We start from the raw sequence: 15,470 nt of genomic DNA, 5'->3' as shown, positions 1-15,470 counted from the left end.
GTCTTAAACTCCGTCAAGATGTCGTCAAGCATGTCCCGTCTCGGATTGGACATGGAAGCGCTAAGTGATCAGGTGATGTGCTCCTGCCAACCGTTGTGGTCCAAGCGAGACACTTACGCAACCCAAGAGCAACAGAGAGGAAATGTGAAAGCAGGCTCCAAATGTCCACTAATCACGGCAAAGAATGTAGGCTAAAGGTGCCTGCTGCCTGCCCGCTGGCCGGACCGGACCCAGAGTCTCCCCCGTGGGAAAGCTCTTGGACTCCCCCGCCATGAGGGGGGGGACGTCAAACACCATCTGAGTCTGTCCGAGTCCCCACTGGCTATGCTGGAAGCTTTGAGAAGCCAAAAGTCTTATCGGAGGGAAGCACTGGAGGAACTGCGATCTTCCCCTCGAACAAATGCCCCCGCCCTCATCCGTTGTACAACATCAAATTTCCTTTTGGCATTTCCAGGGAGACAACTTGAAGCACAACATAATTACGAAATGGATATTATTTGAACTGATCTAAATATGCAATTTGATAAACAAAATAAGACTTCCTGTTTCTTTCCCGGCATGGGAAATGCATTCTACGCCAGCCGGTGGGATGCGAACTGAGCGTTGGAGGCAGAAATGTTAGCTTCCCTGTCCGTTTTGGATTTGCAAGTGGCAACTTTCGACATGCGATATTTTGCGTCCTCTTCAAACCGAACGTGAGTCTTTACGGGCACATCCACACCAGACAACAAATTCTGAGAAGCAGCCGACTTCACTTTGTCAGGGGATACAGTCACCTAAGCATATTATCACATATTATTCTCATTATTATAGCAAATGGCCCTGAACAATAAGAGCTACTTTGACAAATTGTAGCTAATATGTTGCTTCTCCTCACAGGCTGGTTGTGATTTCAAATGTTCCCACGTGAACATTGAAACGGCGCAGGCATTTGTTTTGATCTGAAGCGAGGAGGATAACTGCAGCTCGTTTCTAACCCACGCGCGTGTGTCTGCCCTCAGGCTGCAATGGCAGCGATGACGAACAGATGAGCAGCTTGTACCTCAAGTCTCTGGAGGGCTTCATCACCGTGGTAACGTCGGACGGCGACATGATCTTCCTGTCGGAGAACATCAACAAGTTTGTGGGCCTCACACAGGTACACGCTCGCATACACGCGCCACCGTCAGGTGGAAATGCCACTTTATTGAAGCACCTCAAACTACAAAATGCTTAATTCAGTGTCGTGCAAAAGGATGCCGTCCATTTATTTTCCTAAATCTGTACTTTTATTCCTGCTAACTAGGAAGTATTATATGTTCTAATCGTATTTAGTATTTTAATAAGCAATAAAAGGATTCTTTTCTGTTGTTACTTGGGCAGTACGATTATTTGTTCTTTTGACAAAACCTCGAGACTGACGGTAATCGAAAATTAAGAGTATCTGTTGAATGCATATATGGCTAATGTAATACTTTTCAGTATGGATTCCATCCATTTTGCAAAGACTCCCAGTGAACACATGCAGAATGTCTCCTCCCTCAGTGATCTGTTTACCCCCCCAAAATAAAACATTGCGCCTGTTTTAGGCCAACTAAATTTAATTTGGCTCGTATCCTAACGCGTTTACGTGTATCTTAAAAGTCTAGTTGAGTAAATAATCCGATTTCGTCTTAACAGCAGACAGATTAGCGCCTTTATACTTTTAAGAGCTGAGCAAGCATCATCGTCATGGCCCAACCGTTTTTTGATGGCTGTGACAAACAATTCTCGTTTGGGTTTGTTTGTTCATTTGTTTGTTTTGTAAATGTCGTTTCACATCATTAATGTTTTATGCCACCTTGGTTATCTTTGTTTGGGTGTCTCTTCTCCAGACAGAGCCGTGCTTGAGGTCCAAATGCCGATGAGGCCATCATAGTAGACAGTCAAAAGAGCGCAATCCACTTATTTTTGGGCAGTCCAACATAAAGGCCAGGTCATAATGATAAGCACTCGAAATGCACTCCTTGCCTAACGGTGCGCCACGGTCAACCTCATGACACCAGCTTTTAGCTGCTCGCAACGGTCAAGACATGCCATTGTTGTGACACTTTTTTTGCCGTCAGCTGTTGAGGATCCAAAATGTCTGCCGCATCCTGCCCATCCCCTTGAGATCGCAGTTCCCTCTGGTGTATTGCAACAACGGAGTGAGGCGCCCTCTCGCGGCAAGCTCTGTCACGCTCTCTGACGGTGATGTGTTTCTCTTGTGGTGGTTGTCAGGTGGAGTTGACTGGCCAAAGCATCTTTGACTTTACGCACCCGTGTGACCACGAAGAGATCAGGGAGAACCTCAGCCTGAAGACAAGTCAGTGAGACCTCACGCATCCACCCACCCACCCACGCACGCACGCACGCACGCACGCACGCATGCATGCAACACACACACACTCCGCCTCATCATATATACCGACATCATCATATTGCATGGCAGCTCATCGGGGCAACTTCAAATGTGCCCATGGGTCAAAAGGAAAAAACTACACGAGTTACGTAAGCTATCTCACGAGAGCGTCGTGCCAATGCGGGCTCAGAGGTCATGTCGACAGCAGAGCGCATACGCAGTCGATGGGACTTATCAGCAGCGCAAGCGGAGCAATCTGGTTTGTTTCAGTTCTTTTCCTTCTCTCGCTCGCACTCAAAAGTTTCACACACTTGCAGAGGAATGATGCTCTTCAGACAATAGATTACTAAAAGTCCAAGAAGATGAAAATGAAGCTTTTTTTGTTTGATTGGTGCGCTGTCACTACGAGTGCCTCGGCTTACGACTTGTTTTCTCATTTCTTGCCTTCTTTTTGTTCTGTACACCAAGAAAATGTCAACATTTGGTGGTCATGATTTGTGTGTGTTTTTTTTTTTAGGCAACTGGATTAGGAGTTGTTTTCCTTATCTTTTATAATGAATTGACTCAACTTCTAATTTCATTTGAAGGCCATAGCAAGTAGCCCTCAACAAAGTTATTCATTGACAGACTGACTCGAAAGAAGATCTGTTATTAACAAAAAAAAAATGGAGGATGTGTGAACAAACAAGAGAGACGTATTCAAGTCATGTGATGCCTTCTTCCGCTTTCTTCAATTTTGTTTAATTCATTTGTTTGTTTGTTTCCAGGCGGCAGCGTCTTCGGGAAGCAGAGCAAAGAGCAAAGCACCGAGCGAGATTTCTTTATGCGGATGAAATGCACAGTGACCAACAGGGGACGCACCGTCAACCTCAAGTCGGCCAGCTGGAAGGTGAGAGCATAGATAGACAGCATAGCATGGTGCCAGCTGAGTCTGGCATCAAGCCGGCACGAATGGCAAGTAGCGAACTTGCAACATTAAGCTCTAAGCACGGCCTCACGTGCAACGCCCCCCCCCCTCGAGGAAAGAAGAGGAAGTCACGCCCGGCCAAATCAAAGCGCTTTGCGAGTGACTCCATCTTTTTGTTGTTGTCGGCAGGTGCTGCACTGCACAGGCCAGCTGAAGATGTACACGGGTGCCCCGCAGCGTCCGGCGTGCGCATTCAAGGAGCCGGCACTCACCTGCACTCTTCTCATGTGCCGACCCGTCCCGCATCCGGCCAACATGGAGGCACCGCTCGACAGCAGGACCTTCCTGAGCCGACACGGCATGGACATGAAGTTCACCTACTGCGATGACAGGTGCGCACTGCTGGCGACTTTATTGCTTCAATGTCCACAAGTGTGTTGACAAACTCCGAATAAGACTCTGTTTTCTTTCTTTCTTTCCCCTGGTGCGCGCATGGAGGCATTTATTTGGCATTTATTTTTTGTGGATGTCACGTCGGTCGGTGGCTCCCGCTGACTCAAACGGAGGGAGGGTGTTTGTTTCTTTGATGGAGGGAGGCATCCGCTTGAGGTGCGGCGCTTCGAAAGTGACAGTGGGTGTCTAAAGCAAGGCCGATTGGGCAGAGCAAAGCATAACGGAAAAGACATTGTGGAAGCCTTTCTCATTTATTTGGGAAGAGGTGTTTATTTTTTGTCATCCACCTTGATGTTGTATCTCTGTGGCAACAGTGGACATGATTTTTTCCCCTTATTGCTGGCACACACACACACACACACACACACACACACACACACACACACACTCTGATTGGAGTTACACAAGCTTGTGCATGCCGTCTTCTAATCTTTTCAAGTTGCTCATGCAGGACAAAGGTTTCTTCTGGGCGAGAATGTGTGTGTGCGTGTGTTTGCGTGACTCCGCTACAAACAAGGGCCCATTTTTCTTTTCAGATCATTTTTGGGGAGGTTGATAGTAGCCCAAATCCTGGGTCCAATTACGTGAATGAGGTTATTGAAAGTTCCAGCGCTCTTTACTGGACACACATGCACGCGCACACGCACACACTCACTCACACACACACACACACACACACACACACACACACACACACACACACACACACACACACACAACACAAGGTCTCGCTGGATGAAAAGTGCTTCCTGACAAAAAGATGTGCGTCATCAGCAAGCAAGTTTATGGATAGTGGCATTTGTCTATGTGCCGAGTTAGGTGCTGCTGTTTTATCTAGCTATAGTGAAAACCTGCCAAGAATTGCCGCTTCCCCTAAATGGGCTTGGCTTGAACTGAATTTGGAATGTGCGTGTGTGTGTGCGCGTGTGTGTGCATGTATGTGTGTTTGTGTGTTTGTGTGTGTGTGTGTGTGTGTGTGTGTGGGTGTGTGGGTGTGTGGGTGTGTGTGTGTGTGTGTGTGTGCGTGTGCGCGTGCGTGTGTGCGCGCGCGCATGTTTTACAGGGTAACCGAGTTAATGGGCTACTCCCCCAATGATCTGCTAGGTCGCTCCGTCTACGACTTCTATCACGCTCTGGACTCAGACAGCGTCAGCAAGAGCCACCACAACTGTAAGACGTACACATGCACACACATTCTCCGAGCTTTGTGTTCCTTGTTGAGTGCGTGCTAACTTAGAGGCTAAGCCAGCGGTCCGGAAGCTTTTTGACTCAGAGCCATGAAAGCAAAATATTTAGAAATTTATTTCAGTAAGAGCCATATATTTATTTGTATATATATTTATTTATATTTATGTGTGAGTATAATAAGCCTCAGAATTTATTCTTTTAAATAATGTTGTTATAATACTCACCATTAATGTGACTTCTGGTGCTGCATGGATTTGCTGATTCCTTTGTAGTCTGGTTGGTACTTGGTGAGGGTAAGCTTCATGCAAGCGTTGAGGTTTTCATCCGTTAAACGTGATCGTGGGTTGGACTTGATGTTTTTAAGATGTGAAAATGACTTTAGAATACTCGCCATCTGTGAATGGTTTTCCGTTCCTGGCTATTGCTAAAGATCCATCAAAACTAACAGAATCATAGTCACCTTGCCGAGTTGCTGCTGGCTAACTTGCACCCTGCTCAGTAGCTCTTGGCAGGCTTTCTTCCTGCTGTCTCCCGCAGGGTATTTTGATGGAAAGGCAGCATGGCGTGTGTCGATGTGCGGCTTTACATTCGACCGGTTCATCGATGCAATTTTGTCATTGCAAATTAGGCGCACCGCAGAACCTGCTCGCTCCACAAAGGCGAATTCTTCAGTCCTTTCGTCCTGAAATCTACGACACTCATCATCTCTTTTCTTTCCACCATCTTCTTCGTCGAAGGGTTAGCTTATCTGAAAAGCCGAAATCTGCAGTTGCAATCATCAAATGAGCCAGACCTGCCTCGCGAGCCATAGGTTCCCGACCCCTGGGCTGTGGGTTCTGTTGAACTCCCTCCTCTCCTTCCTCATTGTCGTCGTGGTCCTCCCTCTGCCCCTCATGGTCGGTCAACGACCCGGTGCCTCTCAAGGCTGCTTCCTTCCCACACCTCAAGCGAATACTGCAAGGAATGTCCCGCTCTTTATTTGTCACCAGACCGAGCTTGCACTTTAGCCAGAACGCCCGAGATCAACACAATCGCCCAAATTTCCATTGTTAGAGTTGAATCTGTAAAATATCCCTGATCAATGCACTTACCAAAACAAAGTCAATTGTTGACTGCCTGAAAGCTCCCCACAAGTGAGTGAGCTTGCTTGTGTGCATTGGCGACGGTGGCTCTCCTTTCCCACGCAGGAGGCCATCCCAGCGAGTAAGCAGCCTGTCAAAACGGCCCGATTCGCTTCCTGCCAAAAACTGTGCAACGTGCAGGGCTGCAACAGGAAATAAGGACTTGGACGTGTCTAATTCGAGCCGGCTTTGGTGTGATTGTGTTTGTTTTCGTTAGTATGCAGCAAAGGGCAGGCTGTGAGCAGCCGGTACCGCATGCTGGCCAAGAGCGGCGGCTTTGTGTGGGTGGAGACGCAGGGCACCGTCATCTACAACGGCCGAAACGCGCAGCCCCAGTGCATCGTCTGCGTCAACTACGTGCTCAGGTGAGATGCCGGCGAATGACCGCCCGCTGGAAAATGTGTTGAACATCAAATTGCCAACGTGCTCACCGTTCAATATCCTCCGACGTTTATCGTCTTCTGCCAAAGCAGACAGATTTTTTTAGCTCTCTTTTGCGTAGCTCTCTGACAGTTATTTACCGATCCAGTCCATTTTGTAAAAACCCAGCAATGAGATGACGGACCCAAACCACTGCTGAGGGAAATTTGCCAGCTGGTTTCGGGAACAATCCAGGCCGGCCATATAACAATTGTGTCTCTCTCCACGTGGCCAGTGACATTGAGGAAAAGAGCACCATCTTCTCCCTGGAGCAGACAGAGTCGCTGTTCAAGCCCCGACAGGCCGGCGGCTTCTTCACGGGGGAGACCGGCAGCGAGGCGGGCGAGGCGCTCTTCGGCAAGCTCAAAGAGGAACCCGAGGACTTGAGCCAGCTGGCGCCCACGGCCGGAGACACCATCATCAGCCTCGATTTCGGTGCGGCTTGTACCTTCTATACCTCAAGTAGGAAACCGGCAGATAGCCCCGCTCACGATAGCCCATCTCATGTCTCACGTCAAGGCGGTCGAAGTTGGCGACAGAGCCGCTTTATAATTGCAGCCTGTGGATGATAGCAGACCAAAATATGATCCGCTAACTTGATAATGACTGTGTTTTCAAATCTAGCTAAGGAGTGGAAATTTCCGGAAATGGTTTTTAAAATTCTGAATTTAAATCCCCTGGTTGTTTTGCATACAGACCGAACGGGAAGACCGAATATCGGCCCAGCGTTTTTTGTTGTCAAACTGCCGATTGCGTGTGATAGGCCACCCTCAATTCGAGGAGCCGTCCCAGCACACATCAGTGGCGTACAGCAAGCTCCCCCCAGCCTCTGCGCCCATCCCGGGACCTTCATCCTGGGCCGCCGAGACCCTAACCCCGCTTCCACCGGCTAGCGACGCGTCCAAGGTGGGCACCACGTTCACGGTCCAGCAGACGCCACCTCCCTGCAGCGCCACTCCGAGTCTGAGCAGCTGCTCCACGGTGAGGGGGGCGTGCCAGGGGAGCCGACCCAGTGCCGGCAGGACTAACCAACCTAACCAACTTGTGGTTCGGCTTTGTGCCGGGCCTCAGCCCAGCAGCCCCGGCGACTACTACAGCACTACCAATGGAGACCTGAAGGTGGAGCTCACGGAGAGGCTCTTCGCCTTGGACACCGCCGAGTGTGACGGTACCACAAACGCTGAGGTAAGGTGGATGGACATTGTTCTCCCGTGACAAACAAAAGACAAAGAAGCCTCCAGGAAGTATTATTATTCTAGTTAGTACAATTATTATTATTATCATCAGTCATCATCGTTTTACTTTGTCCTAATATTGCGCAAAATCACAAGGCCCTAAGGGTCCTTTTGATCTGTTTGTAAAACATTGTTGCTGAATATTTTCCTCGTATGAAAATGTCACGGCAGCACCTTGCCTTTCCTGACAAGGCGACCTTCATTTGACTGGCTGGCTTTTTGTTCCTTCAGAGGGACTTGAGCGACTTTGACCTGGAGACGTTGGCTCCGTACATCCCCATGGACGGAGAGGACTTCGAGCTCAGTCCCATCATCCCTGAGGCCGAGCCCCTGAAGAAGGGCGGCGCCACTTTCCCCCCCTCTCAGCAGCAGAGTTTCAGCAACATTGCCAGCCTCTTCCAGCCCCTCTCCCCGCCCCCCCATCGGCAAGGCCGCTACCGTCCGCCGCCCGCCACTGCCTGGGCTCCGGACGAGGGGCGCGCCCACGGGGGGGGGGCTCTGGACCCAAGGGCCGGGAGGTTGTACATGATGGGCCGCGTGCAGAACCCGCCCTACCGAGCCCCCGCGAGCACCCCTCTGTCCTCAATGGGGGGCATTCAGAACCTGCAGTGGCCCCCGGACCCGCTGTTGACGTACGGGCAACAGGCTGCCGGTGAGGCCTACGCGACAGCCGAGCGGCGGTGGCCGCCTTGCCCGCAGGACCTGCTGCGCAACGTCATGAGCAAAGAAAGGTGACTAGCTTGTTTGTCGTTTTTCATACCTGCACTGTGAAGCGCTGTCCGTCCAGTGAGTCCTGAAGCATCAAGCAGCTTCTCATATTGCCTGAAACACCGAACGACTCAGACCGCTGCTATTTTTTCGGCCGTCGCATTGTTTAGAAATCCAAACTGGTCCTCTCACATTCGAGCGGAAATACTGTAGTTTCAAATTAGGCAAAGACCAGAAAATGAGCCAAAACCTTGCCTGGATTTCTGGATCTGAGTGTACTTTCTTAGTCTCAAGAGTCTGACCTTAACTTTATTTTTCTTGTTTTGTAACCGACTGGTAAAAATTTTGTCCAGACAGTATTTAATGATTTTGCGTGTTGTTTAGCATCATCGTAGAGAAATTAAAAAGTTGTGTATGCGTATGTGTGTAGGTGCTCTGAGGACTTTGTCCGCAATAACAGAGACATGAGTCCAGCCAGCAGCATCAAGCGCTCCTTCAGTCAAATGTCGGTGAGTTAAAGAAAAAAAAAATAGCTGGACATTCAAAAAGTGGGGGAAATGAATTTCCATTTTTGGGGTACAAAGACTGAGAAGATGCGCAAAAAGCAGGAGCGACCTCTTTATGACCCAATACTTTTGCCATTGGCGTGTGTGTTGAGCAGGGCGATATCAAGACGTCAGAAAGCATCTGGAAAAAGATGAGAGGCGAGCTGGGATGTGGAGCGCCGTCTGTGCCTGGTACGAATCTGCCGTCTGTTGCCATTTGAAGAAACTTTAACTTTGAACATTCTTGCCCCGCTAGAGCTTGGGCTGGGCAAGATGTTGCCTGGCAACAGGACTCCGCACTGCAACATTTTGCAGCAGAGCTGGAAGTCTGACTTCCCGGGAAACATGACAGGTGAGGTTGCATACGGCTCACTTGCTGCACCACGCGGGGTGAGGCAGGAAGGATACAGTGGCCACAAAGGGACAAAAATATTTGGAAAAGATGTCTCACGCCATGAAAAAAGCCACAGTTGACTCGAGCATAGTCATTTATTCAAGTCTTCATATGGTGGCACGCACAAAAACAAATCATAAATAAAAAAATAATTGCTCATTAAAGTATACAAAAATCAACATTTAATATTATATCTAATAATATTTCATCTTTCATTTAATATGAACGGTGTTTTAGGAATAATCAAATGTAGTTTAGAACAACCCCCCAAAAAAAATTACAAAATGAACCAAGTTTGTATACTTTGAAACCAAACGAATCATTACGAGATGTTTTGCTGAGGAATTTGTTTTGAAAAGCGCCATGTGACCTTGTGGTGTTGCACGGCAGGTGCGGCCGGTCGCCTGCTGTGCCCGTCAGCCGAGCGCACCTTCCTGCCCGAGTTGACCCGCTTTGACTGCGAGGTCAACGTGCCACTGCCTGGCAACCTGCACCTCCTCCAAGGCTGCGACCTGCTGCGAGCCTTGGACCAGGCCACCTAGAAGTCGGCCGGCGGAGCTCCACGGGGACTCTTGGCCCAGCCCGGCCCGACCACCACCGCCTTCGTGCTAAGCTAACTCATCAGAGCATTCGGCCTTCTTTATAGTTGTCCAGTTGGGACGCTGTAAAACGCGACCCGTGGCCATTCCGTCCATCCGTCTGTCCTTGATGGACTTAAAGCCCATCGTCCTCACGCGAGAGATGCCGCACAAGCCTACTCGCATTTTTAGGACCACTTTGTAAAAAACTTGAGCCAAAATTGCGATGAAAAAAAAAATGGCAAGTAAAGCCAAGTCTGGAAAATACTTGCTCAAAACATTTCAGGTCGCAATCAATCTCAACGCAAATTGAGCCAAAATGTCAACGTGATAAAAAGAAAAGGCTTTATTCTCGAGCTGCAACTAAAGATTGCTTTAATAATTGATGAATGTGTTGGGAGCTTCTCTCAATTCAGTAATTGGAATTTTGAAAACATTGAAAACAGGAAATGTAGACAACAATGGATTGGCAATCACTTGCTGGCTTGGTCTGACCGCCTTTTTCCCATTAGGGTTGCAGCTGCTCTGCAACATTCATGAGAAAATGGCCAAAAATGTTGAGCAAAGCCAATGGGCGCAAATGTGCGGTTTTGATTCAACAAAGAGAAGCGGCCTTACTTCATGCTAGACTACCCAAATTGGAGAATATTTACTGACTCTTCCAGAATTTCTTTTTTTCAACAATGTCCCCCAATTAGCAAAATTGATGATGATTCCAATTTTGCATCGCAAACTGAGTGTTTTTTTTTTTTTTTTTTTGGATGTAAATTTCAAACAAAAGTTTTAGTCCGACAAAGAATCCACTCTTTTTTTTGTTTTTTCAAATGTCACGCAGTACTCTAACTTTGATATGCTCCACTTGTATTGTTTTTGCGTAACCAAGCACAAGATTTTGACTTTTTCTTGTAACAGTCTGTCATGCGCTGGTCATGTCACGATGCGAAGGCTTAGCCTGTCTTGGCTTGGCCTGGCTTAGCTTAGCTTAGTTTAGCTTAGTTTAGCTTAGCTTGGCCTGGCCTGGCCTGGCCTGGCCTGGCCTGGCCTGGCCTGGCCTGGCCTGGCCTGGCCTGGCGTGGCTTGGCTTGGCTTGGCTTGGCTTGGCTTGGCTTGGCTTGGCCTGGCCTGGCGTGGCGTGGCGTGGCGTGGCGTGGCGTGGCGTGGCGTGGCGTGGCGTGGCGTGGCGTGGCGTGGCGTGGCTTGGCGTGGCTTGGCGTGGCTTGGCGTGGCGTGGCGTGGCTAGTCGCCACAGGAGGATTACAGCCACATTGGGGGACAAAAAAAATCATACCATTGCATGTAACAGCATCATTCCTCTTTCGGAAGAAAAAAGGTCTTTGTTGCCAAAATCCATGTATTGTTCAAAGAGCACATTTGCACCATGTAACAGTTTTCTCTCTTTATTATTATAAAAATAATGCTATATTATTCTAATATTTTTGTCTGTATAAATTAACACTTTATTCTCACTCTATAATCATCCTATTATAATTTCATTTGTTAACTTTCCCCCCTCGTATCTTTTATTCTCCAGTAGTACAAATTCAAGATGAAATGAAGGTCCTTCTTTCCTTTAAAATGACATCTTCAAATGACTAACCGGGATTTATTTCAAAATTACAGCTCAAGTGATGTCAAGTTTGACCTTTGAGTAAATTGTTGAAGACTTGCCACTTTTTAAGGACGATAACGTTTTTTTAAAATTCTATTCCAAACTTAATGCTCCTAATATGAAAATGTTGCGCTTTAAATTGCACATAATAATAGTAATATATTTTGATTTAATTTTTGTGTGATTCCCACTTTGGTCTCGTAAAACCAATTGATTTTTGTCAGATTTGATTCTTGTAAAATTCAGAAATATCATTTTTTCATAAACATTTTTTTGTTTCCTCCATTGTCCTGAAATTGCTTCTTGATTTCAGTAAGCTGGAAACTGCCACGATGAGGAGTTTATTCTCGATAAATCCGAGTGTGTTTTCTCGTAAAATGGCAACGTTACGATTGAAATATTTTGTCATTTCATGTGCAAGACTCGTGATTTTTTTTTTTCTCCCTCTTCCCGGTTTGTGTTTTCCACTTGTCAAATTCCAACTTGATCGTATTTTGCCTTGGAGTGCCAATTTGGAAAGTGTCCAAATTATTCTGTCTTCTGACCTTTTATCTGGTGACTGCAACTTTATGTTCATGATGTCAGTATTTTGACCCGGTTGAGTTCTTTTATTTGTGATTCTGAAACTCTTGAAATGTTTTTTGTTTTGTTTCAGCTTTATTATTGTGACGTTTGTACTGATAATGTTTTTGTTGTTGTTTGCCGTTCGATGTGGCCCTAATCCTCCTTGGTAAGGGTGGCGGTGGTTGGGGAAGGGTCATTCCGACCGGCACCGCTGGACAACGAGGTCTTCCTTGTTCCTCTGCTCTTTTTAAAAGGGGTTAAAGTCAACCCTGCCCCAGACATGTTGATCAAAAGTTGCCTTTCTCACTCCCAGTCTATTTATGTATGCATCTATGCTCTGTGAACACCTCTGGCCAAATGATGTCACAACCCGAGCTATGCACACGTGCCCAGCGTACATTTGGAATGTTGACAGTGGACTCGTAGTGTCCGTGTCTCCCGGTACGTGGTCCTCGCCGCCGCTGCTGCGCTTGGCTGGCCAGTAGCTGTCCTTCCTTCCTTCCTTCCTTCCTTCCTTCCTTCCTTCCTTCCTTCCTTCCTTCCTTCCTTCCTTCCTTCCTTCCTTCCTTCCTTCCTTCCTTCCTTCCTTCCGTCCTTTTCTTCTTTCCGTCCTTCCCTCCTTCCCTCCATCCTTCCTTCCTTCCCTCCTTCCCTCCCTCCTTCCCCCCGTCCTTCCTTCCTATCTGCTTGCCTTCCTTCCTGCCTGCTTGCCTTCCTTCCTGCCTGCCTGCCTGCCTTCCTTCCTTCCTTCCTTCCTTCCTTCCTTCCTTCCTTCCTTCCTTCCTTCCTTCCTTCAGCATTAAGGGTTGAAATTGGGGGGTTAGATCACCAAATGATTCCCGAGCGCGGCACCGCTGCTGCTCACTGCTCCCCTCTCCCCCAGGGGATGGATCAAAATCACATGGGGATGGGTTAAATGCAGAGGACAAATTTTACCACACCCAGATGTGTGTGTGACGATGATCATTAGGACTTTAACTTTTGACTTTTTCCTTCCTTCCTTCCTTCCTTCCTGCCTTCCTGCCTTCCTGCCTTCCTGCCTTCCTGCCTTCCTGCCTTTCTGCCTTACTTACATACTTCCTTCTTGTTTGGGCTTTACAGAGCAAGATTTTGAAGAAGTTGTTTTCACGTCTGCGATATGTAGCATTTTTGATATTGTACAGCAGCCATCGTGGTTTCCCGTCGAGTGTTTAAGGCCGGCACGAGTGTAGAATGCGACACGCTGCGTTTGATTTGAATTTGTAGCAATGAGCATTTAGTGCTCGTTGCGTCGTCATGCTGATATTTTGCCAAAGCTTCGTTTGGTTTCTGCCCAAATGTGCCTTAGCCTCATCCAGCCCTTCATTTTGTGCCTTCTCGCGAGAAGACATTCTCGCACACATGGGGTAATCCCGACTGGAACCCGTCCCGTGCATTCTAATCGGACTCCACTCAACTCCCGATTACAAACGCCACCGAAAGTGTTGCGCATGCCACCTATCAAAAGACCTCAGAGCCCTTCATGGGGCCATGCTGATCCATTTTGACTCTTGTGAGCACACGAGAGTTCTTTTGAGAACCCGCCTTTGTAAAAAGCGGGCAGTTGCGACGAGAACCAACATTGACTCAAAAGACCAATTAGAAGCACCAGGTGTTGATGGCTTAGACTAGGTAGTTTAGGTAGTTATTGTTTAGTTTGTTTTTATTTGCCAATCAAAACCCTGACGGTCTGTCAATCCAAGTGAAGCTCCTCGCAGGTTTGAAGTAGAACTTTATTGTATTGTAGACAAAATGCTCAAAGGTGTCAACGGGGGATTTTGTTTGATTCAAAAATTGGGATTGGTAAACGTTTCTGTAATAACTTGACATTGCGCTATTCGGCGTCAGCCGAACTGTATAAACGTATGCGGTTGGTGAACGTAAGCGGCCGTAGCGTAGGACTTGGTTCGGCCGCTTTGAAAAAAAGTAAAGGAAAGAAGTGCCCCTCTGGGGACGCTAAGGCCGGCGGAAGCAACGCTCACGTAGTCACCAGCGTTAGCATTGAATGTGGCAGCACCGTTCCACATTGGTTCCATTGTGAAGTAGGAGATCCCCGAATGTTTGGGCGTGGGAAGACGGTATCAGCATGTTGTGCATTTTTGTGTCGAGAAACAGGGTTTTAGTTTTTCACTTTGAGATCCGCTTTCAACTTTTATTTAGTTGACTGAGCCCATTCTGATTTTTGCTCGAAATGCTATCATGCTATACACATGACATTGTACACGCAGCATCTCGTCATTGTTATTACGGCGAATGGAACCCGCTCATAAATTACTTTTCTGCACTTATACGTGATCTCATTATTAAAGGATATTCTTGACCTGACTGGCCTGGTTTTGTTCTCATCTGAACAAGTGGGCTGATCCTGCCAGTAGTAGTCTTTTTTTTTTTTCTTTTTCAGAAGAGGAACTCTATCAGTGGATCAATGCCGAATCCTTGCAGAGAAGATGCTTTTGTAGACTTCAGAATTCCTCAGTGGAAGCGTGACCAACCGAGCTGCGACACGATGAGCGGTCGTCACGCAGAAGCTCGTGTGTGTTTTGCTTCAGAAACTGAGCCCTCCGTTCATTCACATAGGTCGTCGGCCTTGCCATCGCTTTGCTGGAGGGTCGTCTTGGCACAGCTCTGGACTTGTTTACAAATTCCAGTCTGGCCTTTCACTTGCTTTTGCGTCTTGTGGCATGGCCTGCGCATTGCTTTCCTCAACGTGGTCTGGAGCACCTGAGCAACTGAAAATCGCTGGCGTGTTGCGATTGTTTTGCTCACATGAACAGTGGCTGGCTTCAAGCAAAAGGTGCTCTGTCGGCAGACATGGAAACTCCACCACCAAGAAAAGCTGGAATTCTCCACTTTGCTTTCATATTCATCTTCTGATGTCTTTGGCATCCTACAAAATGTGCGTCATTGAACTTGGCCCTCTCCCTACCTCTGGAGTGGTCCAGTTCGTAAGCTGGGCTCAAACTTTAGCCCACGTCTCGTTTATTTGTGTTTGTGTTCCGCTCTGATCTGGAGCTCGGCCTGCTGGGATGGCTCCCCGACCCCGACAGCAACGCAATAACGGCAACCGGGTCGTTTTCCCACGACCAGAGCTCTCCGTGTTTGTTTTGCAACAAGTGCAAAAATTGCGCCATAATTTCTTGAGTTTGATGATTTGATGCAAATCCCTCTCGGACGTTTTGTCCCAGCAATGAGGATGATTTTCCATTGGCGTGTCCAGCAATTTGCTTTCCCCGGGGCCCGGCGCCTTACGCAGCTGCAAGGAGACTCACATTTGCGGTTAGCCACCCTTGAGCCCTCCCGATTCCTCTTCAGCGATGACGCTCTCGGCTTGTTTTGGAGACAAATGCAAGAGGCTTCCGGGGAGGCCTGCC

The 15,470-nt window shown here is 47.8% G+C and overlaps 1 protein-coding gene across 1 annotated transcript in view; it reads left to right on the top strand.

The window, feature by feature from the left end:
• The window catches only part of epas1b (endothelial PAS domain protein 1b), a 31,752-nt gene extending 17,328 nt beyond the window's left edge, over window positions 1–14,424 (top strand). Inside the window, exons 3-16 of the mRNA XM_049735142.2 lie at window positions 1,002–1,138; window positions 2,239–2,323; window positions 3,127–3,248; window positions 3,456–3,658; window positions 4,783–4,889; window positions 6,246–6,393; window positions 6,684–6,883; window positions 7,212–7,429; window positions 7,520–7,633; window positions 7,915–8,414; window positions 8,822–8,900; window positions 9,053–9,128; window positions 9,193–9,288; window positions 9,721–14,424. Coding sequence (XP_049591099.1) covers window positions 1,002–1,138; window positions 2,239–2,323; window positions 3,127–3,248; window positions 3,456–3,658; window positions 4,783–4,889; window positions 6,246–6,393; window positions 6,684–6,883; window positions 7,212–7,429; window positions 7,520–7,633; window positions 7,915–8,414; window positions 8,822–8,900; window positions 9,053–9,128; window positions 9,193–9,288; window positions 9,721–9,872 — 2,237 coding nt within the window. The 3' untranslated portion in view covers window positions 9,873–14,424. The remainder of the gene's footprint in view (window positions 1–1,001; window positions 1,139–2,238; window positions 2,324–3,126; window positions 3,249–3,455; window positions 3,659–4,782; window positions 4,890–6,245; window positions 6,394–6,683; window positions 6,884–7,211; window positions 7,430–7,519; window positions 7,634–7,914; window positions 8,415–8,821; window positions 8,901–9,052; window positions 9,129–9,192; window positions 9,289–9,720) is intronic.
• The last annotated feature ends 1,046 nt before the right edge of the window (window positions 14,425–15,470 follow it).

The sequence above is a fragment of the Syngnathus scovelli genome, chromosome 12 (assembly GCF_024217435.2).
Source record: "Syngnathus scovelli strain Florida chromosome 12, RoL_Ssco_1.2, whole genome shotgun sequence".
Taxonomy (NCBI): domain Eukaryota; kingdom Metazoa; phylum Chordata; class Actinopteri; order Syngnathiformes; family Syngnathidae; genus Syngnathus; species Syngnathus scovelli.
Note: the sequence above shows the minus strand (reverse complement) of the source record. Positions and strands in the feature narration are given on the sequence as shown.